The sequence below is a fragment of the Eublepharis macularius genome, chromosome 5 (assembly GCF_028583425.1).
Source record: "Eublepharis macularius isolate TG4126 chromosome 5, MPM_Emac_v1.0, whole genome shotgun sequence".
Lineage (NCBI taxonomy): Eukaryota > Metazoa > Chordata > Lepidosauria > Squamata > Eublepharidae > Eublepharis > Eublepharis macularius.
The window spans coordinates 24,443,535-24,468,282 of NC_072794.1; the positions used below are offsets into that span (position 1 = coordinate 24,443,535).

The 24,748-nt window shown below is 41.9% G+C and overlaps 1 protein-coding gene across 1 annotated transcript in view; it reads right to left on the bottom strand.

The window, feature by feature from the left end:
• LOC129330179 (flavin-containing monooxygenase 1-like) overlaps positions 1-24,373 on the bottom strand; it is a 40,026-nt gene extending 15,653 nt beyond the window's left edge. Inside the window, exons 1-4 of the mRNA XM_054980156.1 lie at positions 24,239-24,373; positions 3,277-3,465; positions 1,976-2,138; positions 620-762 (exon numbers count right to left, since the gene is read on the bottom strand). Coding sequence (XP_054836131.1) covers positions 620-762; positions 1,976-2,138; positions 3,277-3,465; positions 24,239-24,370 — 627 coding nt within the window. The 5' untranslated portion in view covers positions 24,371-24,373. The remainder of the gene's footprint in view (positions 1-619; positions 763-1,975; positions 2,139-3,276; positions 3,466-24,238) is intronic.
• Positions 24,374-24,748: the final 375 nt, after the last annotated feature.

Below are 24,748 nucleotides of genomic sequence, written 5' to 3' on the forward strand. Positions count from 1 at the left end.
GGTCCCAAGTTCAATTCCCAGCATCTCCAGTTAAAAAGATCAGGTAGCTGGTGATGTGAAAGGCCCCTGCCAAAGATTCTGGAGAGCTACTGCCAGTCAGTGGAGACAATACTGACCTTAATAAACCAGTGGTTTGACTCAGTTTAAGGAATCTTCACGTGTGCACTCATTAATGCTCCAGCACTTTCAAAAATCATTACAATTCAAAACAGAAGCAATTCTCCGCAATTGCACGTTAATTTTTACACTTTGAGCTGTTTGTAAGGAACACTGATGCCCTGCAGCTGCAAATTAGCAAGAGGAGGATGTGATGTCACTTCTAGGTGATACTCTATGAATTTCCTCTAAGCTGTATGATAAATACCATAGAGATTAGGGGAAATTCCTAGAGGCTATTTTGCCTCCCGCTCCTCAAATTCTCAAAGGCAGGAGATTGGGGTTAGGGACTGGGAATTCACCTCCGGGACCAGGCAGCTGTGATGCTTCGTTATAAACTGTGACTTTACAAGATAAAACAAATGCTAAGAGAAGTGGAACTCTGTTCCTCCTTTCCAAAACTTAAAAAGGAAGGGTAGTGTAGCCCAATTCCAAAGCACAAAATGACTGAGAAGAAAAGTACCTTTTTTGCTGTGCAAGTGGCTTCCACGGCAATCTCAATTCCTGAATGTCCCATGCCAATCACAAGGACTTTTTTACCCGCGAATACCTCTGGAGTTTTGTAGTCCCGACTATGGAAATACTGCCCATTAAACTTGTCTATACCTGGGTAGAAACAAGAAGGAAACTTGAAACAAAAGCGGCCTTTGCTTAGATATTTGGGTTGTCTGATGCTGTTCAAAGTGCAAGTCACAAATTTTGATTCCCCCCCCCCCAACAGATAAAGATGAGATTTCTGCTTGGCACAAATATTAGGAATACAAGGTAAGATTGGGGGGGGGGGGGCGGAATCTCCAGTCTATTTGGAGATAGAAAGAGATCTCAGAGACAGAGAAAGGGAGAGCACAGATTTAAAGGCGAGGAATTTCAGCTAAGTGAGATTGATTGGATAGGCAAGCTCATAATTTTATAATTAAATAATGTAAACCTGTCTATTTGGCTCCCACATTTTATTTTCATCAGAAAACAATACCTTGAGGTATCCAACTGATACCTTGAGGTAATCGACTGGGCCACACAATTGGGTGAGAGAAAAAGAATCATTAACATGTCTCTCTGTTCAAATCCTGAGCATGAAGCAAAACACTTTGCTAAACCTGCATGGGAGAAATGCCTTCCAAGGCAAGTGCAACCATCCTACTTCTTGAGGTGGATCCTGTCCTACTACTCTACTGAGCTAAGCCTGAGGCCTTCCTCCAGGGTAAGGAGCCTTCCTCCAAGTTAACTGGAGCTTCCATTGGAGGAAGAGACACAAACAGGAGGAAGACTCCTTTGGCTGGAGGAAGGCTTCTTGGAAGATGGTTGGATCCACCCCAATATCCTATCTCATGTTATATTTACTCACAATAGAGCTCATGTATACAGGTGGAAAATGTACGTATCTCCTTGCCTGTTCAAATACCTGGTGGGGGAACTCACATGAGTGAATATCCCTCCCCCATATTAAAAAGAAATGATCTCCCTGCACATAGAAAATGAATATGTCAGTCTCAAAGGTATTAGCTCTAGCTAATAGCCATTTTTTTTTAATGGGAACGTCGTCAGACATTAGACACTACATACACATTGCACAGTGTTAATGAGTTTGTTGTCAACATCTTTGAACTGTAGTCCTGGGAAAAACACATAGAAAACATTGCTGAAAAAACAACCCACACTTCAAAAGGCCTCTTCTAAGAAATTACAAAAACATCTTTGCATAAGAGAATATAATAAATGGAAACAACATGTGGGTGTTTCTGTTGTTTTTTTGCCAGACCCATGGAAGAGCTTTATGAATGTCAGCACTAAACAGAGGGAAACCCAGCATTGACTGTACCAGGGAAAGAGTCGAGGGGCAGCGAGGGCTCACTGCGGAAACCAACACAAACCATCACCGCATCAAAGATGGCTGACTTCTGCTTCCCATTGGTCTCTGTGATGACATCCCACTGGCCACTAGTCGAGAAGTCGGGGCGCTTCTTTATGCTGATCACTGTAGTCTGAAACATTTCAAGAAATTGTGATGATGTGTCCAGAAAGCAGTGGGCTCACAAATGTATGCGACTGGGATTTAGTTATCTGATTTTTACTAAGGTCACAGGCATATTTTCAAACAGTGAAAGAATGTTTGTCCGCATAAGAAAAAAGGGGATGAAAGAGTTACATTTACCCCGCTACAGGCCAGGCTTATTGGATTACCCTGGAAATGTCTTGGCAATCAGGACAATCTACTTGCTATGCCACTGTGCCAGTGATTGTCAACATGGTGCTCATGGGCACCATGGCATCTGCCAATGTGCTTCCAGGAGCCCATTCCAGGCATCTTGGATTTCCTGCACTTTAATGGAGAAAAGAAAATGTCAGAAGATATCAGCTTTGTGGGTAAAGGGGACACCCATTTGGAAACAGCTGCCTCCATCAAAGGATGACACTTGGGTTGGAACCTCAATATTTTGTGGAATCTCCCCAAGTTCCCTGACAGCACATGGTCCTCAAAGCAGTGTAGAGTCTTTGGGAATTTTGATGACATCAAATGGGCTTCAATTTTTTTTAAAAAAGTTCATAAAAAGAAAATTACACAATAACACTGCCATAGTCAAAGAGGATAGGTTTATCTCTAAATAATAAATTTACATAGCACGGTTAGTACTCCCCGGAATAAAAAACTGTTTTTGTAGATGCTTTCTATAGATGTTTGCATGTAACCGGTAAAAAATAATTGTCAAATTACATTATTTATGTCAAACAAATGCCATATAATACCTTTTTAAAAGCGCAAAAAAATGACACAAAACAGCATACTAGCTTTTTGATGTTCTTAAAAAAAGGTATCCCCCCATAACTTTTTAAAAAAAATTAGCTGGAAGAACACAGCTTCCTGGAAATAATTTCACCGCTAATTTCTAGTATGGATGACATGCTTGGTGATCATATAAAATTTGTAGTGCAGTGCTAAGTAGAGTTACAGCCTTCTAAGTTCATAGAAGTCACTGGGCTGAGAAGGGTGTAACTGTGCTTAGCATGACATTGCCAGTGCTCTGGGAGCTTTTGCATTTGAGTTGCAACAAACTAAGGGACACACATCAGAACATACATTTGAGCCCAAATTTGAACTGAAGCAAAGTCACAACTGCTTACGTGGAACTGAATATGCTTCCAGAGATTGAAGTGTTTTGTGTACAGACGCAGATATTCCAGTAACTTAGCATGGGGTAAAAAGACTGGGAAATCTTCCGGGAAGGGGAAGTCTGTGAAGGCCGACATCTCCTTAGAAGAGTGAGTAACCAGAGATTTGTAGATGCTGGGTCTTCCCTCTTCCACATACTCCTGTCCATGCAACAACAACACAAAGACTTTTCTCAAAACCTTTAATTGCCTTTATAGATATCCCTTAACATGACATTTTCAATGCCTTTAACCTTATTGATTTCCTTATTGCAGTTTTCAAAATGTAGGACAGGTAGGTTTGCCAGCCTCCAAATGATAGTGGCGATCTCTTTGAATTTCAGTTTCAGTTTCCAGACTACTGGGGTCAGTTCCCTCAGAGAAAATGGTAGCTGTGTGTAGGCCGGAGTAGGCATGCCACACAGCCTCCATTAATTGCTCTTTACATTTCTACATTCCTGATCTCCTGGTCAGTTGGCATGCCACACGGGAAGACTCAGGGAGTAGTTTAAATGTGTAACAATAAATCTTTCATCATTCACAGAGCACAACATTCCCATACACTCTAAGTAATATTCTTCTACGCTCAGAAGCTCATGATGATGTACCTTTCTTTCTGTTATGCTTCCTAGATAAGACAAAAGTCTGATCATAGCATATTTTGCTTAGTTGGCTGAGAATGGAATGTGTAACTTGTAACTGTTGCTATAGCCATATTTGGACATCCGGGACTTCTTGAATACAAGCTAATAAAACTCTCGCCTCCATCTTTGGAGGGACAGACTTTGCATCCAGATCTCGGTCTCGTGTCGTTACTACATCTGGCACCCGAGCAGCCAAGGACCCTCCCCCATCTACCAGCGCCTGGAACAGGCCCCTCATCGAGTGCACTCCATCACTTCTGCGGACCCTTGTCAACTGGTAAGCATGGGAAATTCGTTGACGCTGCCTCAGCAAAGGCATGTGAAAGAATTGTGTTTTTTAGTCAAGAAGTCTGGCGGGACCAGCACTTCAGCTCATATAACATCTCATTCAACATCTTCACCTCCATTGTCCGGCATATCCGGAAGGAGGTTCCCTGAACCTACGGGACTGGGAGGAAGTAGGGAGAATTTTGCACATGGAGCCACGAGCTCTGGTGGAATTGCTGCAAACTTGGCACCAATGTCGCCATGCTGTGGAGTGCTTTAGCTCGCCTTCAAAACCTCCAGCAGCTTCCCTTCTAAACGTCCCCCCTTCATCTTCCCCCTGCCATCTCTTGCCTCCTTCGGCACCTGCTGTTCCTTCAGCACCTCCTTCTGCAGTCTTAAAACCTCAGATTCAGCCAACAAACACCCTGTTAGATTCCCCTTCTCCAAAGGCTTCAGAATGTAAGCTAGTTGCTCCTTCAGCTCAATTATCTAAGGAATGTCCACCAAAGTATGCTGAGGTGCAGTTGCTTCCTCCAGCACAGCTCAGCTCTTCCTCTCCTCCACAACCTTCTGCACCCCCCAGTAAAGATTTCAATCCTCCACCTTCTGCTGGAAAAATCTCAGCAGGTCTTGTGAGGGAGGTACTGGAACAAGATCGCCTCCAGGCTGCTCTAGCCAAGGCTCCCACTGAAAGCATTCCAGAATCGACAGAAATGCTGTCAGTGAGCTCAGTGCATTTCACAGGGAATGTGGATGCTGCAGAATTAACTGAAATGGCTAAATCTGAGGATGTGGCAGAATTAACTGAGATGCTTGCTATCTGCCCAGTTCATGTAATGAATCAAGTTACTGATCAGAGCCACCAGACTGTGGAATATAAGCCTCTCTTATACTGTTCTTACTGCGCTGAGAAAAACCACAGAGCCCTATCCAGATTTTATCAAGCTTCAAGTTGATGACACTGACTCTCAAGAAAAGTTACTCCTTAACTTGGCTAAAGAGAATGCTACTTCTGAGTACCGAAGGGTTATTGCAGGTCTGGGAAAACCCCCGGAGTTGGCAGACATGGTTAGAGCTTGCCAAGAGATAGGAAATCCCTTTCATCAAGACTTTTTGCGGGGCGTGGCGTCGGCTCTGACAGGGATGGACGCTTGAAGCGCGGGCTCCCTCTCAGCTCCACCTTGAAGCCTCTTTAACCTTCCATGGTTTGCGTTCCTAATATCTTAATATGAAGGGTAAGCACGATCAGAATATTAAAAAACAGAATTTAAAAGCTACAAAGTGCTTACAAAGCTTTTTCACAGCGTCACAGCAATCGGCTCTTACGGGAGAGGCAGAGGAAGCAGCAGATAACATGGCGGCCGCGGGAAGCGCGGTAGCTGCTCAAGAAGTCCTCGCCTCTGATCCAGCATTAAAAGTTATGCTGAAGGATTTAGAAAAGAGCATTTTGGATAAAATATCAGTTATGTTAAACCCCTTAACTGAACAAATAAACGAGCTTACTATGGCAATGAATACTGTTATCCAAAAAACGGACTGCGCGTTAGATCAATCCGTGGCATTACAAGAAGATATACGAGTGCTACAAAAAGAAAGTGACAGTGCTCAGTCCAGGATTTTGTATCTTGAACTCCAGGTCCGGAGCCAGAATTTGAAGTTCAGGGGTTTGGATGAATCTATTACTGCAAAGTTCGACCTCTCCCATTTTCTATCTACTTGGCTGGCGGAATTGCTGCAGCTGGAGGAGGGTGCAGTTCCAGTCATATCTAAGGCTTACAGGGTTGGTCCTGTGAAGTCAGAAAAACGAAAAGGCCCTAGGGATATAATAGCGGTTTTTACTGACTGGAGGTTAAGGAAGAAAATCTTGGAGATGGCAAGGACACAGAAATTGTTAACATACAAGGAAATGAGAGTGTCTGTGTATACTGATTTACCCAAGGAAGTTTTAGAAAAAAGGAAAAGACTTAAACAAATAACTGACGAGCTGCAAAAAGCCCATATGGAATATCGCTGGGTGAATCTTTGTAATCTCCGTGTCAAGTTTAATGGCAAGATATTTTATGCTTCTGATCTGGATTCAGGTTTTCTTCCCTTACAACAAGTTGGAATATCACCTGCAATGGAACTGGAACTTACATCTCAAAAAAGAAAAAGGAGCCAGCCTTTAACCCCTCAGAAGGGTAGTAAAATTCCAGTTCTTAATAACTAATAATTACTATTGATGTCTGTGGATATAAGAATGTAAATGGAACGTGACTCTTTTAATTTGCTTTGTATGATCATGAGGCTTGTGGGTGGAGTTGAGATGTTTAAGCCTGCCTAATAGCCTCTGAAGAGACAGTCCTTTTTGTTGGGTTTTTATACGATAACTTCAGTGAGAAGACCTTCTTGCTGGGTTATTAAGGGCTGTTTAGTATTTTCTTTAGATTTCATAACTATATACACGAATTGATAATACTGTTATTTAATAAGTAATTAATATATAGTAGTTTATTAGCTTGTTATATTTAGAATTTATAAGGTAGTTAAGTTGTGTTCTTAAGATTAGATGTAAATCCTTTAGATAAGTTTGAATTGATAATACTGTTATTTAATAAGTAATTAATATATAGTAGTTTATTAGCTTGTTATATTTAGAATTTATAAGGTAGTTAAGTTGTGTTCTTAAGATTAGGTGTAAATCCTTTAGATAAGTTTTTTTTTCTTTTTTGTTTGTTTGTTTGTTCGTTAAGATTTCCCAAATTGTAGCTTTGTTAAATTGTAATAGTTTACACACATTAGGAGTAGTATTTCCACTTTTAAGAAGTTTTTCAGAGTTATATAGACAAATTTAACTTAAGGGGGGAAGAAAGGGGGGGAAACTTTACTGTTAAGAATTCTGGTTATAACATATTTGGAATAAGTGTTGTCATATTAGATTAAGGATTTTGTTTATTAAAGACTTTTTTGGTGTTGTTAATTCACGATTGCTGAATTAAACCTGTTCATTTAAAACTCTAAAAAAAAAGAGAGAGGGAGAGAGAGAGAGAGAGAGAGTGAGAAGCGAGGAGTAAGGGGGAGAAGAAAGGTCAATTGGCTAGAGACAGTGTGTAGTTGATATAACAAGGAAAGCATTTGATTTGCCTTATATCAGGGTCTGAATACATAGGAATGGCTACTATTTCGAATCTAAATATTATTTCTCAGAATGTTCGTGGTTTAAATAATTTAGTTAAGAGAAAACGTATTATGTCCAATCTGTCAAAAATTAATACGGATATAGCTTTCTTACAAGAAACTCATCTTCATGCGACAAATGAAGCAGAGCTTAAAGCTGCATGGCTGCAATATCAATATCACGCTAAAGGATCCTCAAAGTCTAGGGGAGTTGCAATCTTGTTGTCTAAAAATATTCAATTTTTCCATAAAGCTACATTAAAGGACACGAGAGGGCGATATTTATTTGTCAAAGGGCAGATCAATGGTCATTTATATACCTTAGTATCGATGTATGCACCCAATTTTAACCAATTGGCATTTATAGAGGATACATTTCAAAAATTAAAAAAATTTCAGGAGGGTTCTGTCATAGTGGGTGGAGACCTTAACTATATAGCAAACTATACTATGGATAAATCTCATTTCAAAAATAGGAAATTTAAAAATTCTAAACAAGACACACGACTACCTGCAATATTTAATCAATTTCATTTAGTAGACATTTGGAGGGAACAAAACAAATTAGAAAAAGATTTCACTTATTTTTCGCCTCGCCATAATATTTACACTAGAATAGATTACATACTCTTATCTGATAATCTGGTTAAAAAAACGCAACAAGTTAAAATAGGAAATATTGAGTATTCTGATCATGCTTGGGTACGATGTGTATTATCTATGGATACAGATGTTATAAAGGAAAGACACTGGACATTTAATAAAAATTTGATATTTAATGAAAGTAATGTAAAAGCGATCGAACAATATATTAATCAGTATCTTGTAGAAAATCAAACTGAAACAATCTCTCCACATCTGGTATGGGACGCTCTTAAAGTGGTGATTCGAGGTCAATTAATAGCTCTGTCAGCATATTTAAACAAGAAGAAAAAACTTCAGAAACAAGAAATCTTGAATAGAATTCAATGTCTAGAAAACCTACATAAAGAAAGGGGTAGTAAGAAAATTTACAAACAACTGTTAAATGAACGAAAATTGTTAGATTCTTTGGAATCAAATCAGATTCAAAGAAATCTATTGTTTTTAAAACAAAAATATTGGTATAATTCTCCAAGGACTTTACGTTATTTATCTTGGAAAGTAAAAGAAAAGAGGATTGTAAGATCTATTAGAATTATTCAAGATGATACTGGCCAATGTCATACTAAGCCGGCAGAAATAGTGCAGGTCTTTAAAGATTTTTACTCTAAATTATATTCATCTAGTAATCCCAATAAGACAAAGATTGAAGAATTTTTGTTAAACCATAAAGCTATTAGGAAAATAACAGAAGCACATCGTCAAATATTAGAAAATCCAATTTCTAGTTCAGAAGTATTAGACTCAATTAAAAATTTAAAGAACAATAAGGCATCAGGGCCAGATGGCTATTCATCTGAGTTTTATAAGAAGTTTGCAACGATATTGACCCCTCCATTAGTGTCTGTGTGTAATAACATATTTAAATCAGGTACACTTCCCCATTCTTGGTCAGAGGCTACTATAACAATGATTCCCAAACAGGGTAAAAATATCTTACAACCTGGTTCTTATAGACCAATATCACTTTTAAACGTAGATTATAAGATTTTTACGTCCATATTAGCTAAACGTCTCAGTTCATTTGTTGGGAATTATATACATCATGATCAAGTAGGGTTTATACCCAAAAGAGATATATCTGATAATATCTATAAAGCCCTCAATATTCTTTCGTTTAGTAAATTGCTTCAAACTCAAACATTGTTTTTGTCATTAGATATTGAAAAAGCGTTTGATTCATTGGAAATTTCTTATTTAAAAGCACTTCTCCATCATATGAACTTTGGTAATAATTTTCTACAAGCCATAAGGGCGATATATTCGCATCCTCAAGCTAAAATCAAAGCTAATGGTATGTTATCAGAACCCATTAGACTGCAGAGAGGTACAAGACAAGGTTGCCCACTGTCCCCTATTTTGTTTGTGATTGCTATAGAACCACTGGCAGAGGCAATAAGAAATAACACTCAAATTCATGGTATTGTCCTTAGTAATAATACTTACAAATTAAATTTGTTTGCAGACGATATCCTTTTATATATTACAAAACCATTTGTATCATTGCAATATCTGCAGTATGAGTTATCGAAATTTGGCCAAGTTTCAGGATTACTAATTAATCAGAGTAAATCTAGTATGTTACCCATTAATTTGGAAGGAACAACTCAAAATTTACTTAAACAAAAATATAAATATCAATGGGCTACTTCGCAATTCTCTTATCTTGGTATACAAATCCCTTCTGATTTGAATCAATTAATTCGAGTTAATCATATCCAAAAAATGAAAGAAATCAAAGACATTTTACATAAATGGAATAAACAACAACTATCATGGTTTGAAAGGTTTCACCTAATAAAATCTTTTATTTTTCCCAAAATTCTTTTTCTTTTTAGAACAGTTCCTATTGAAATTCCCCTTAAACTAATCAAAAAATGGCAAACCATGTTAAACCGATTTTTATGGCAATTTAAACGTCCAAGAATTGCTTTTAAAGTTTTAAGAAAACAAACACAGCAAGGAGGCTTTAATTATCCAGATTTGGAACTTTATAATGTCGCTTCCAGATTGGTAGATATTATTCAGATAGTACAAAAGAAAGGAACAACCGATTGGATTAATATATTAAATGCATTGCATTATCCTAAAACGACACTTGATATAATTTGGTCTAAACATAATATTCGTCCACTTTCTATTAATAACAATATTTTCTTTAGAGCAATTATTAAAACTTGGGACAAATATAAAAAAAAATTATTACCAGAAATATCTAGATTTTCAACAATAACATCACATAAGAGTTTTCCCATCCAATATAGCCTCTTGTGCTCTAAGACTTGGGAACATTTTAAATCTTTACGCCTGCTAGATATAGCTACCAAAAATGGCTTAATGGAAAGGTCTGATTTAGAGTTAAAACTCGGTAGAGATATACCTTGGTTTTTATATTTTCAATTAAGTTATCTATTAAGCGAACTTAAAATTAAAGATGTTATGAAAAGCTCTGAAACGGAATTAGAGCAAATTCTAAAAGCACCAGAGTTTATTCGTAAAGGCTTATTGTCCAAGATTTATAATATCCTTGTTTGTAATATAAAATCTTTTAACACAATATTACAGCAAAAATGGCAAAAAGATTGTGGAAACACTATTTCAGATAAAGACTGGGAACAAATTTGGAAATCTAAAATAGTTATCTCTCCAATTATTAATATAAGACTTCAGACTTACAAAATTATTCAACGATGGTATTTTACCCCACAGAAATTGGCTAAAATCTATTCAAATAGATCCCCTCTTTGCTGGAAGCGTTGTGGTGAACAAGGGTCTTATGCACATTGCTGGTGGAAATGTAATTATGTTGCAGAATTTTGGCATTCGGTTTTTCACCAAATTTTTTTAATCACATCTTATTCAATTCCCTTTAAACCGGAATTAATTTTTTTGAATATCTGGGGGAACTATCCAATACCACAAATAAGGAAAGATTTAATTTTAATATTGTTGTCAGCAGCTAAAAATGCGATTGCGTCACGATGGAAATCGCATTTCCCCCCAAATCTCACTACGTGGTATATGAAGGTATGGGATCATTTGATCATGGAGAAAATAACAGATAGGATGCAGTTACAAATGAACCCTGCCAAATCTTCAGATTTTTATGAGAAGTGGTTTCCTTTCCTGGATTTCCTCTCTAAGGAAAATCTACTCATTACAAAGCTACCATATTATGAGATTGTTAACCCAGAAATTTAATTTTTTGAATGAAACATAGTATTATATCGGTAGTAATTGTATCAATCTAGTTACAGTGTTGTATTGGAAATTTTATCACTACCACTGTTTAGCTATATGATCTTTGTTACGATAACACTGTACGGTAAAGCGATCATTTCTTTATTTATTGTATTTTTTTTTCCTTAATAAAAATTAAAATTAAAAAAAAAAAGACTTTTTGCTTGCTGCCGCTCTCCCTCAGGGAGAATGCCAGGATCCTGGGGGAGGAGGTGTAAAACCAAGACCTACCAGCCCGACTGGAAATGGAACCCCCCACACACACTTGTAGCTTTACAACAGCTTCTGGGTACTCTAAATTGGGTCAATCCCTCTTTTGCTCTTCCTACCAGTCTCCTGAGCCTCCTGTTCTCTTCACTGACCACTGCAAAACATCCAAGTGATGTTATTCAAGTCTTACAATCAGTTAATGGCATCCTGGCTCAGCAGTGTGTCAATCAGATTCCTTCCATGACTTCAGGATTTTTCCTTGTGCATTTTTTCTACCCCCCAGACTCCTACAGGAGTTTTAGCAATTTCTCAAGAGTCTCACACTTTTCTGGTTAAGAGAGAGGATATCCTGGTGGCTGCACCCCAGATTGCCACCAGGGTCTCTCCAATGCCACCACAGTCTCTCCAATCTTATGGCCTCATTGTAGCTCCTGAATCTCCGCTTACCCTCGTTGCTTTGCAGCAGCTCCTAAGCAACCTCAATTGGGTGCAACCTTATTTTTCTTTATCTACCAGTCTGTTGAGTCCAGTGTTTTCCTCGCTTACTACCACGAAACATCCCAGCAATCTTATCACTGCTCCCCTGCCAGCCCAGGTAGCTTTACAACAAGTAAACAAGATTTTAGCTCAGCAGTGTGCTAACAGAATCCCTGTGGGACTTGATGGCCTTCATCTTTTCATCCTCCCCACACTCCCACTGGAGTTCTGGGAATACTATGGGAATGTCTTTCTTGTAAAATGATTGTATTTCTCTCTCATGGGTCTCACAAAAATGTTTATACCATGGCTGATCTCTGTGCTATAGCACGAAAGTGTGCTATTGAGCACACTGGTTATGTTTTGCTGTTCATAAATCTGCTTTTTCCTAAAAATGATTTAAATCACCTCCTGTGTAATTCTGTGCAGTTCCAGACTGCTCTTGCAAACTTTGTGGAATCTCCTCAGCCGCTGCACGCTGCAGTTTTTTCTAATAGTAGCCACTCCCAGAAGAGCTATTGTGTTTCACAGCAAAGGTTGCTGAATTACTAAATATTCTCTTCAAGCTCATCTCTAACTCACACTATGTTTATAAACTAATCAGCTGTCTTCTTGGCGCTTATTTAGCACCCCCTATCAATTGTAATCTTATAGCTCTGCTTCTACACTCCTTCTTTCACTGTTATAAGTGACATTCTATCTTAAAATCTTCTGCCTTGTAGGATCAACAGAAATCCTGGTATCAAAGTACACAAAGCCTAAAAATTTTCTGAAAGCTCTCTGTCATCTGCCTCAAAACTTCTTTGGTTTGATTGGTTGTCTGTTCCTTAATTATTCACATTATTTCTAGTCTGTCTTTCTCACTGAAACTCCAGGTGAATTACAGCATAGGTCTGTATGCTTAAATCTCTAAAGCAGCTTGTTTAGCAAGTGTTTACTTTCAGTCAAAAGAAATAAAAGTTCAACTGTTTGTGTTACTTATTTGCATGTAACCACTTAAGTTTTCTAGTAAGGATTCCCACCATGGAAAGGGGAGTCTCTATTCTTCATGAAATAGAATTAGAATTCTCCATTAGACCACTCCTCAGAGGGAAGAAACTGCTTCTCATGTTCTTTCCCATCTCCTGGGATATAACACTGACAGCTACTCTAGAATATAACAAAACAAAATTAAATGTTTATTTTTCAAAAAGCATATTGGTTTCATTAAAGTAGTTCTTACTTCTTAAAGTTACTTCATCCAAACTCATTCACACAAATCTCTTATAAGGTTTTACACACAGCTATCCTCTCTGACTCTTATTCACAGATAATATTTCTCTCATCACCACTTCAACATATTCAGGCAGCGCACAGCTAGCCTGCTTTCTTCTCACCCCCCCCTCCTCCTCACTCCCACAAACAAAGCTAAGTTAGTGAACATTCCTGAGGTGGGGTGCTGCTTGACTCTCAGCTTGCCAGCCACTGTTTCCAAGCGGCTCAGCCATTGTTCTTACTCATAAAATCCCTTACAATTCTACAGGTCAGGCGATTGTAAAACAAGCTAATCGCTCTATTAAAACCCTCCTCTCTAAACAATTACAACAAAGGGGGAGGAGGGTCCCAACGCTGGGAATGAATACAGCAAATTCATAAATGTTTATTCACGTATAATCAGCTTAATTTTTCGTAGCCACAAGCTGCTGCCTCCCCAAATACCTCTGCCGTTGATAGACATTTCTGGCAGAAACCACAGTTACCTACTCCACAGGTGTACTATCGGAGCCTGCCAGATAAGACCTGGCAGGGGCCAGTCCCCCTGTTAACTTGGGGGAAAGGGTATGTTTCTGTTTTGTCATCCACAGGTCCTTTGTGGGTCCCTACCAGGCGTATCCAGCCAGCTCATGGCATCCAAGTGGCAACCAACCCGAAATGGAAAAAAGTCAGCCTGAAGCAAACCTCAGACTGCCAATTCACTTCTCATTCCTTGTGTGCTGTCCTCGCAACTTAATGTATCACCTTTTGCCTTGAGGAGTCTACTGATTAATTGCTTCTCTGTTGAAAAGTGCTATGCTAGATTCCAGCTGTGACTCTACAGTGAATCTCCTAAGTGATGAGAGGCCTTGGCTCTTGCAGTCTATGTTGGTCTTCCAGTGCTCACCATTGTGAACCATCGAACTCTTAGCAGAATAGCTTGCAGCCTGACTAAGACAATGAATGCAACTTCTATTGTAATTGCTGCCCTGAATGCTGAGCTCATAGAGCTCAGACGTGCTGCTTTGGACAATTGTGCTGCCATCTTTGCGGTTATTACTGCAAATTCTACACTCATTCTGTGTGTGCTCCTCTGTTTTCTACCAATGACTGTACACGCTGAAGTCCAGCCTCTGCAAGAACGTCTCCAATACAATTTGTGGAAACAGCTTGCTGCACAAATGAACAGTTCCACCTTTTATTTGCAGCAAACAAATGACATGAACTTATTGCTAGCTTCTTATTCCTGTGTGTACCCCTCTTGCCTTGCTTTTGAATGACACATCTTTAAGCATGTTTTTGAAACATAGTAACATGAAATATACTCAAATGTATGATTGGGGTCCAGCTGTGCCCCGACTTCCATTGTTTGCAATGTCTCTTTACACTCCTTATGTAGCTTCCAATTCATCACAAAATCAAACTGTCTGCGCTCAAATAGTGAACTGCACCAAGCACAAATCCAAGCCTCATTGTCTTTCTGTAGGACCAAATGTTCTTAATTGTTCAAAAACAGAAAATGTTTCTTTTGCATATGCATATACCCAATTACCCCAAGGTTGGTTCTTTACCTGTGGTTCAAGAACTTTTAATTACATACCTGCTAATTTGTCTGACTCTCTTTGCTGCCTAAGTCGTTTAGCTATTGCTTTACCTTCCAAAGCCATGCTTACTGCTTCTCGTGAATATCACTGTTACTCTTGATGCTACATGCTCTGAAGAAACCTTTCTTATTAATAAAGCTGAAGCTGTTGCTTTAGGAGCCTCTTTAACAGGGGTTCCAGCTCTTGCTATACTTAATGCTAACAATTTAAGGCACTTAGCTTGCAACTTAGCTAAAACTATTAATGCCACCTCTGTAGCTTTAGCAGCACTAAATTCTGAGCAACAAAAACTTTGCAATGCTGTTTTAGACAATAGAGCTGCTATTAGCTGTGAATCTGTAAAGAATATGTGTTGTTTTAATTTGTCTGATAATTCAAAAACTGTAAGCAAGCAACTGCAACAACTATCTCACTTACAAACTTCCATAAAAGAAGATATTTTACCCTCCTGGTGGACAGCTCTATGGAGCTGGCTGCCAGGTGGCCTCTTAGGTACCATTGTACAATATGGTGCATATGCTCTAATAGCGCTTATTGTAGGATGCTGTTGTATTCAATGTATTCAATGTACTTGTTGCTTTAGTAATTCCAAAACCACATCCTGCTGCATATTCCGTTACCACTTCTGTATCTAGTGTCCCAGCCTCCTGGCTTACATCCTCTGATGATGAGGATGAGGAGGAAGAATGCTCTTGGAATGATGTAGAGAATGCCCCTTTGTTACCACTTTAATTAAATAAATAAAAAAGAGTGAAATGTAGGCTGGAGTAGGCATGCCACACAGCCTCCATTAATTGCTCTTTACATTTCTACATTCCTGATCTCCTGGTCAGTTGGCATGCCACACGGGAAGACTCAGGGAGTAGTTTAAATGTGTAACAATAAATCTTTCATCATTCACAGAGCACAACATTCCCATACACTCTAAGTAATATTCTTCTATGCTCAGAAGCTCATGATGTACCTTTCTTTCCATTATGCTTCCTAGATAAGACGAAAGTCTGATCACAGCATATTTTGCTTAGTTGGCTGAGAATGGAATGTGTAACTTGTAACTGTTGCTATAACCATATTTGGGCATCCGGGACTTCTTGAATACAAGCTAATAAAACTCTCGCCTCCATCTTTGGAGGGACAGACTTTGCATCCAGATCTCGGTCTCGTGTTGTTACTACAGCTGTGGAAGATATTCTATGATATTCTACTTTGCTGAGGTCCCTCCCTTTCCCGAACCCCATCTTCCCTAGGCTCTACCTCCAGAATCTCCAGGAATTTCCCAACCTGTCGTTGGCAACACTAAGAATAGAACCCCAAATGGGCCACAACTCTCATGCTGGTAGGCCACAAGGCCAAGAAGAAGAACAGGGTACAAGACGATCTGGGAGAAGAGGTTTTGGGAAGTGCGATGATAGGTTGCCTCTGCAGAATGAGCAAAAACGGCCACAAAATTCCACTTGCTGTTCAACATTGTTAATAAACTATTGAAGTGCTAATTAATTGCAAATTAAAAATAAAGTATTGATTGATTGATTGATTGATTGATTGATTGATTGATTGATTGATTGATTGATTGATTGATTGATTGATTGATTGGATTTATAATCTGCTTTCCCCATGAACTGGCTCAGAGCAGATAACATCAGTATTAAAATTATGATAAAATTTGCATTAAAACCACAAATAAACATATATTCAGTAATAAAACAACTCTAGATGGTGGCCCATATTTCCCAGCCCCAATCAAACATCCTGAGAGGTGGAAGATGAAAGAATGGCAGTGGTCCACCTGATGGAAAAATCAGGCTGGGGATTGCACTACCCCTCTCCCCCCACACACACACCACCAGGAGACCAGCAGAATGGCCTGCCAGCTGAGTGGGCATTAATACCAATCCAGAAGACATCCAAGGGGCCTCCAGTACCCATACGGTGTCAACTGTGTCCAGCAGGTCACAGTGGAGAGATAAGATTTTACCTGCAAAAAAGCTCCCAAAAGCCTCACAGCCAGGGCTCATTTGGAGGCGGAACGCACCGGAACGGTGTTCCGGTAGCTCTGAAAAGAAGTCACGTGAGTTTTGGCCCCACCCACGTGATTCCTTTTCCTCCTGGCTGTCTTCGTCTTTAGCAGCAGGCTCTGCTGCTTTATTTTCATTTGTGACTTGTGTGAGAGAAAGAGAAAGAGAAAGTGAGTGAATGAGTGCAAGCCAAGTGGGGTTGGGCTCCGGAGGAACATAAGCTGCTTAGAATTCATTCTGCTCTGCTTGCTTTATTTTCATTTGTGACTCGTGGGAGAGAGAGTGAGGGATAGAGAAAATGAGTGAGTGAGTGCAAGCCGAGTGGGGCTAGGCTCTAAAGGAACGTAAGCTGCTTTGAATTCATTTTGCTGCTTTATTTTCATTTGTGACTTGTGAGAGAGAGTGTGTGCATGCATGCAAGCAAGCAAGCAAGCAGGGCTGGCTCTCCAGAGGAGGGTAAGCTGCTTTCATTCTGCTTTAAGGAAATACCTGGAGATTTTTGGGGAAAGGGGCCTGAGGGGTGGATGATGCCTTCTGACACACTTCTGGTGAAGTCAGGGGGTGTGGCATATGCTAATGAGATATTCTAATGAGTCCCTGCTGTTCTTTTTCTAGGAAATGACCCCTGCTCACAGCTAATTTCCAAATTCATAATTTGACAGTTTCCCTGTTTATAGAGAGACCAAGGATTGAACCACCTGAAACAATTTTGCTGGGCCTGAGCTTGTGGATGCAGTAGAAGGTCACATAGAAATCCTTCTTTGCTGCCTTCATAGCCATCTCAGGTTTTCATAGATGTCTTATAAAAATATTCTTGCCTATTTGTCCCAACACCACTGCTGTCTTAGCTCCTGTTTTATCCGTTGTATAAACTTGCTCAATGTTAATTTATGTGAGACTAGAAACAGAGCCCGTTGTGCAAATAAATACAGCGGGCTCTAGAAAGCTGGGGAGGGCTGGGGGGGAGGTGGTTAGGAAGGGCTGGCAGGTGGGGGGCAAGGGGGGTCTGGGGAGAGGTGAAAAGCAGGAGGGGTCTGGGGAGGGATGGCAGGTAGGGAGGCAATGGGGGTTTGGGGAGGGTGGAGAGGCAGAAGAGGCCTGGGGAGTATTGGCAGGTAGGGAGGCAATAGGGGTTTGGGGAAGGCCGAGAGGCAGGTGGGGTGCAGGGAGGAATGACAGGTAGGGAGGCAAATGGGGGTTTGGGGAGGGTGGAGATGCAGGAGGGGTCTGGGGAGAGATGGCAGGTAGGGAGGCAATGGGGGTTTGGGGAGAGTGGAAAGGCAGGAGGGCTGTGGGGCGGGATGGCAGGTAGGAAGGGCAAGGGGGGTTGGGGAGGGTGGAGAAGCAGAAGGGGTCTGGGGAGGGATGGCAGGTAGGGAGGCAATGGTGGTTTGGGGAGGGTGGAAAGGCAGGAAGGGTGTGGGGCGAGATGGCAGGTAGGAAGGGCAAGGGGGTGGGGAGGGTGGAAGGGCAGGAAGGGTGTGGGGCGGGATGGCAGGTAGGAAGGGCAAGGGGGATTGGGGAGGGTGGAGAAGCAGGAGAGGTCTGGGGAGGGATGGCAGGTAAGGAAGCAATGGGGGTTTAGGGAGAGTGGAAAGGCAGGAGGGCTGTGGGGCGGGATGGCAGGTAGGAAGGGCAAGGGGGATTGGGGAGGGTGGAGAAGCAGGAGAGGTCTGGGGAGGGATGGCAGGTAGGGAGGCAATTGGTGTTTGTGGAGGGTGGAAAGGCAGGAGGGGTGTGGAGTGGGATGGCAGGTAGGAAGGGCAGGGGTGGTTTAGGGAGGGTGGAAAGGTAGGAAGGGTGTGGAGCGGGATGGCAGGTAGGAAGGGCAGGGGTGGTTTAGGGAGGGTGGAAAGGCAGGAGGGGTCTAGGGAGGCCTGGAAAGCAGCGTGTGGAGCTAAGGAGGGAGGGCAGAGCATGTTCGCTCTTCCCTCTGCATGCCCAGCTCCTGTGGGCCTCGCAGGGCGATGGGCGCATTGCTCATGCCCCATCGCCCTGTCCCTGCTGAGAGCGCCGCGGCGCAGTGCAGCTCTGAGGGGGATGGGCGTTTCACCCGCCCGGGCCCTGCTGAGAGCGCTGTGGCACGGTGCAGCAGGGCTCCGAGAGCGGCAGGCGCTTCGCCTGCCCCATCCCTGCCCGCAGCGCAGCTCTGCAGGGCTCGGAGGGCGAGGGGTGTTTTGCCTCTGCCCGGCCCCCGGTGAGAGCGGCATGGTGGGGCTCCGAGGGGGACGGGTGCTTTGCCTGCCCGGGCCCCGCCAACAGGGTCGGATCTACATATTTTTTGAGGGGGGGCAAAAGTGAAAAATGGCACCCCCTTATATTTTTTCTTTATATATACATATATGATCAATGTTTTAATATAGATATATAATAAACAACTCTTAAACCACCGAATAAATTGTCTTGACTTCTATGAATTGTTAATAATAACAACTTTACATTATCTTATCCATCATTAGCTAAGCATTCCTCCTAGAATTCCTTTTGTTGTAGGGAGCCAAGAGAGTTCATAGGCAGACATGCATGTTAGATATTAGGAAGACAGAGTTTAAGGAACTCAGAGGCCTGATGAGAGTCATTCCATGGCAAAAAATACTGGAAGGGAGAGGAGCAAGCGAAGGGTGGGCTCTCCTAAAACAAGAGCTATTGCGAGCTCAAGCTGTCAATGTTCCAGTAAGACAAATGTGGTAGGGAACTCACAATGACAGGGGAAATTTAAAATCCAACAATGGAAGCCCACTACCCAAATAAAGAAAATAGATTCAAATTCTTAATTCTAGAAAAATAACATTTATTGGTTAGCCAAGGCAAGTTTCTAACACCCAAAAGAATCCACAGCAGATGCAAAGTAGAGATATATGAAAAGTAAACTCTCTTGCTAGGGCATCATGTCCTTAGGAGAAAATGCAGATAACTACTTAACTTCAACTAAAAGTGAACTTTTCTGGCTTTTTTTCCTGCAAAACTTCTCACAGCATCATCATAATTTATGGTATTTGCCACACCACTTTCAATAGACAATATAGCCAGTCTTGACAAACACTCCTGATACATTGCTGACCTGAGATAATCTCTTTTGGCTGGAGATCAGATCTAATTCTGGGAGATTTCCAGCCTGGAAGCTGGCAACCACCATACCATAAGGCTGGATGCTAAGGACTGTTCTTACTAGTGGTGTAAAATTTCCACAAGTTTTGAAGCCATAGGAAAAAGCTCCCCCCTCCTTTTTTTTTTTTTTTTGCTACATAACCTGGGAAGTTTGGGGGGAAACTGATATGTATGCAATTCATTAACTTACTTTCCTGACAAATCATGTCTTATTTTATTGATTTAACAACTTAGCATATAGAAGTGTGCTATGTGGAATAATTAAATTTAAAAGTATAAAGTATATTAGTATTAGTATCCCACGCCCCTACCTTCCTGCCTTGGTTTGATCATCTCCCTCTGTGCTGATCTCTAAGCAAATACAGCAAATAGAATGGTGCCTGCCAGCTGGTGGGGTGATGGAGGAGCCCCCCTCCCCCTCCATGCGCACCTTTTGGCGCGGTGGCACTTCAAGCTCTTCTCATCCCAGGCAGCAGCGCGCACATGCAGAGACAGGAAAAAAGCGAGTGAGCCAGGCACAAGCGCCTATTTGCTGGGAAGAGAGGCGAATGCAGATCCCCCTCCTTGCCGGCGCACAGGCCGCTCTCTCTTTGATGGAGCAAATGGAGGCAGCTGCTGGCTGCCGGGGCCTGGGGGGGGGGGTGGCAGTGGAGCCCTTCCCCTTCCCCCCCCCCTTCACACACACATGCCTTCTGCTGGCTGTCCCACCGTTTGGTGTGCTTTGCTCTTGAGAGTTGAGGCAGAAAAAAAAACAAGAGGGAGAGCTGGGCACGAGCGGCTGTTTGCTGGGAAGGAGAACTCGGATTCTTCTCTTTGCCCATTTGCCGCCCCCTCTTTGATGGCGCCCAGGGCAGGCAACCCCCCTGCCCCCCCCCCAAGATCCGGCCTTGCCCACCAAGAGCAGTGTGGCGTGGCTCGGCAGGGCTCCGAGGGCGATGGGCGTTTTGCCTGCCCAGGCCCCGCTGAGAGTGGCGCGGTGCGGCATGGCTCAGTGGAGCTCCGAGGGGGACGGGCGCTTCGCCATCTCCCGGCTCCACCGGGGCTTGAGCGTGTCGCTCTTCCTGCGCCGCCCTCTTCCTCCAGCTGCGCTACCGAGCCCGCACCCTCCATTGGCGGCCTTTCCTGGCACCCTTTTATGTTTGTGCGCCCCGCGCAGGTGCAGCAGCATCAATGTGAGTCGTCGGATAGATGCTAAGGGAATTATATAGTAGGATTCCTGTATTTTATGTCAGGAAGGGGGAGAGTAGCTTGGAATTACCTCGTAAGTCTATCCCCCCCCTCCTTCCCTTCAAAAAGCTTGAGTACCAGCAAAGTTTGTTTGCTTGAGCACTCTTCCCCTCGCAGTAGATTCACCCCACTGACTCTCAGCTTTAACTAGTTTGCAGAATTGTGGTGAGATTAAATTGAGGGGGGGGAGGAAAATACCATATAAAACACCATGAACTCTTTGGACAAAGACAGGATAACAAACCAACAAAATCTTTTTTTTTCTCTTTTGATTAACTTATAAAGACACTTTTCTGCATATCTAGAGGGAGTCCCCCAAATAGGTTAGGATCTTCTCAATGGTCTAATTTCGCTGCTTTTACAAAAAAAAATTGGGGCTGATCTATTTATCATTGAATAAAGCTGGGGCCCACTAGCTACTATGGGAGAAAGAACAATTTGGATGTTCCCCACTTGAAAAATGCCCTCCCCACCAGGATTCTCTAAGCTCAGGGCCTTGAGAGACTGGCTTCTCTTCCCCCTGTTTTTCCTCTTTGAATAAAACTGAGGTGTTCTCAGAGTTCTGCGTTCCTGGGACATCTTCAGTTCTCCTCAAGCTGCCCCCCCTACCCCCGTTTTTGGTTAATTTCCAAAGTCATATTTTTCCCCACACCTGCAATCTCCAATTATGTAGAGACATTTATTTATGGATGGCCTACTTTGGGGTGGCTTTTAACATCCACACAGGAGCCCAACAAATGATGGTTTCAGTCATTATGATTTAGCATTCTCATTTTACATACCAGGAAAGCATACGACACCCAATCATCTTGATAAATGTCATTGCCATTTTGTGTGAATTTTGAACCAATTACAATGACAGACCTTAACACGATCCTGGCCTCTATGAAATCCACTACTTATGCACCTGATCATTGCCCATCTTGGCTGTTAAAAACAAGTAAAGATCACATAAGTGAACCACTGAGATCTATTGTAAATCAATTACTAACTCAGGGCACCTTCTCCCGGCCACACAGACAGTTTTCCATCCACTAATTAAAAAAAAAATCCCTAGACAAAACTGATGTGGCCAATTATCATCCAGTCTCTAATCTGCCCTTTCTGGGCAAAGTGATTGAGAGAGCAGTAGCTGACCAACTCTAGATCTTCTTGGAAAACTCTAGTGCGCTAGACCCTTTTCAGTCTGGATTCAGACCAGGACATGGGACAGAGACGCCTCTAGAAGCATTAGTAGATGATCTCCATCTGAATATAGACAAAGGCCATGCCTCCTTATTGCTCCTCCCAGATCTATCTGCAGCCTTTGACACAGTAGACCATGCCATCCTGTTGAGGCATCTAGAAACAGAAATGGGCATCAGAGGATGTGCCCTGGACTGGTTTAAATCTTTTCTCATGGAACAGACTCAAAGGGTTGCCATCGGAGATCAGCTATCTCCAGAATGGGAACTATCTTGTGGGGGTTCCTCAGAGCGCAATCTTATCTCCCATGTTATTCAACCTCTACGTAAAACCTTTAGGAGAACTCATTCGCAGCTATGGAGCTGGATGTCATCAATATTCAGATGACACTCAACTCTATATCTCGCTATCCAGGTCCCCACAGGATGCAGTAGAAATCTTAGATCGCTGCCTGACAGCCATGGTGAAATGGCTGAAAAATAACAAATTGAAATTGAACCCAGACAAGGCTGAAGTGATGCTTGTTGGGAAGTTAGAGATCTTGAAAGACTTACTCCTCACTTTCGATGGAGTTCATCTGACGCTTGCAAACTCGGTTAAGAGCCTAAAGATTATACTGGATCCAGTGCTACTACTAGAAAAACTAGCCTGGAAGATGGCTTCTTATCTTGACAGTGCCAACCTGGCCACCTGGATCCATGTTATGGTAACATCAAAACTTAACTATTGTAATGCTCTATACATTGGTCTCCCATCTAAGTTAACTAGGAGGCTCCAATTGGAGCAAAATGCTGCAGCTTGACTGTTAGTAGGAGTGTGCAGGAGCATGAACATCACTCCCATCCTATAGTCACACCTATCAGTTACTGTGCTCAATTACATACAAAGCTCTTCATGGCCTTGGCCCAGCATACCTACAAGATCGCCTCACTCCTTATGTCCCTCCGTGGCAGCTTCGTTCATCCGAATAGGGTCTCTTGCAGGTGCCAGCCTGCACATGGGCAAAATCAACAGCAACCTACACACGGGCTTTCTCTGTGGTGGCCCCCACCCTATGGAACGGTCTGCCTGAGGAGGTCAGGAGAGCCCTCACTCTCCTGGCTTTCGGCAAATGGTGCAAAACAGAATTATTCAAAAAGGCTATTTACTCAGATTGGAGTGAAGTATTATAGGGAGGGGTCTCAACTCTCAAATGCTTCGCTAATGAGTTAGGGACCATAGACTTTACCACTACGTTGCCTTCCATATTATCTGTTGCTTTAAATATGTACTCCTATGTACTACTTGTGCTTCATGTTGTCTAATGTCATCCTAGAATTGATTATGTTCTGTTTCAGCAATTCTTCAACTCCGTATTGGATCCTTGCTAATGCTATGTCCTTGTAAACTTGTATTCATTTACCCTTTGACATTGTTTATGGAAATGTCCTTGACACTGTATGGAAATGTCTGCACTTGTCCTTGCTACTGATTGTACTAATCTCACACTATGTAATCCACCTTGAGTCTCAGTGAGAAAGGCAGACTATAAATGACATAAGTAAATAAAATAATAAATAAATAAATAAATAAATAAATGATACATCGTTCTGTGTATTGAAGCTGGAAAATATGTGTTGTTCTGTTGCCGTTTACATATGTTCCGTTAAAGTCGGTCTAAATACATTTGCTCTGGAGTACAGCTGGAAAAATAATCACAAGCATTTAAAAAAACAGCCAACATTTCAAATGTTGCCATGCAAATGTTTGAACATGAAACTGCGACTCGATTTTCAAATCTGAATTTTTGCACTCTCCAGGGCAAGCAGGATGGCGCTTGCACAACTTAACCCCTCCCCCTGCAGCCCCATTTGCCCTCCCCCAGATATGCCACCAGGGGTCAACGGGCTCAGAGACAGTGCAGGGGACGCCTGCCATTCCAGCTCACCGTGTACCTCCACACTCCCCCGATGTCACTGGTCCTCTCAAAGCAGGTGGGCTCCAACCCCTCTTCCAGGCAGCACTTGATAGAGGCCAGTCCACTCACACCCGCCCCAACGATGGCTACTCTCTTGGCCATGGTCCCTTGAAAAAGCAGAGGAAACACATAGGAGGTATTTAAAGGGTGACCGACATTCCTGAATTAGCTCCTCATAGGGGCTGGCTCTTGATGAAGAAGTGTAAGCCTTAATGCCACACTTGTTCAAAGACTGCAAGTTTTTAAACCACACCTTTTAAAAGACCATTTTCTGAAGTATCCTTGAATAATTATACCCTCTCAGATAGCATAACATTCAAGATGCATAACAATAACAATAACTACCACAACAATAATAATAACATTCAATTTATATACCACCCTTCAGGATAACTTAATACCTACTCAGAATGGTTTACAAAGTGTGTTATCTCCAAAACAATCACCCTGTGAGGTGAGTGGGGCTGAGAGAGCTCTGAG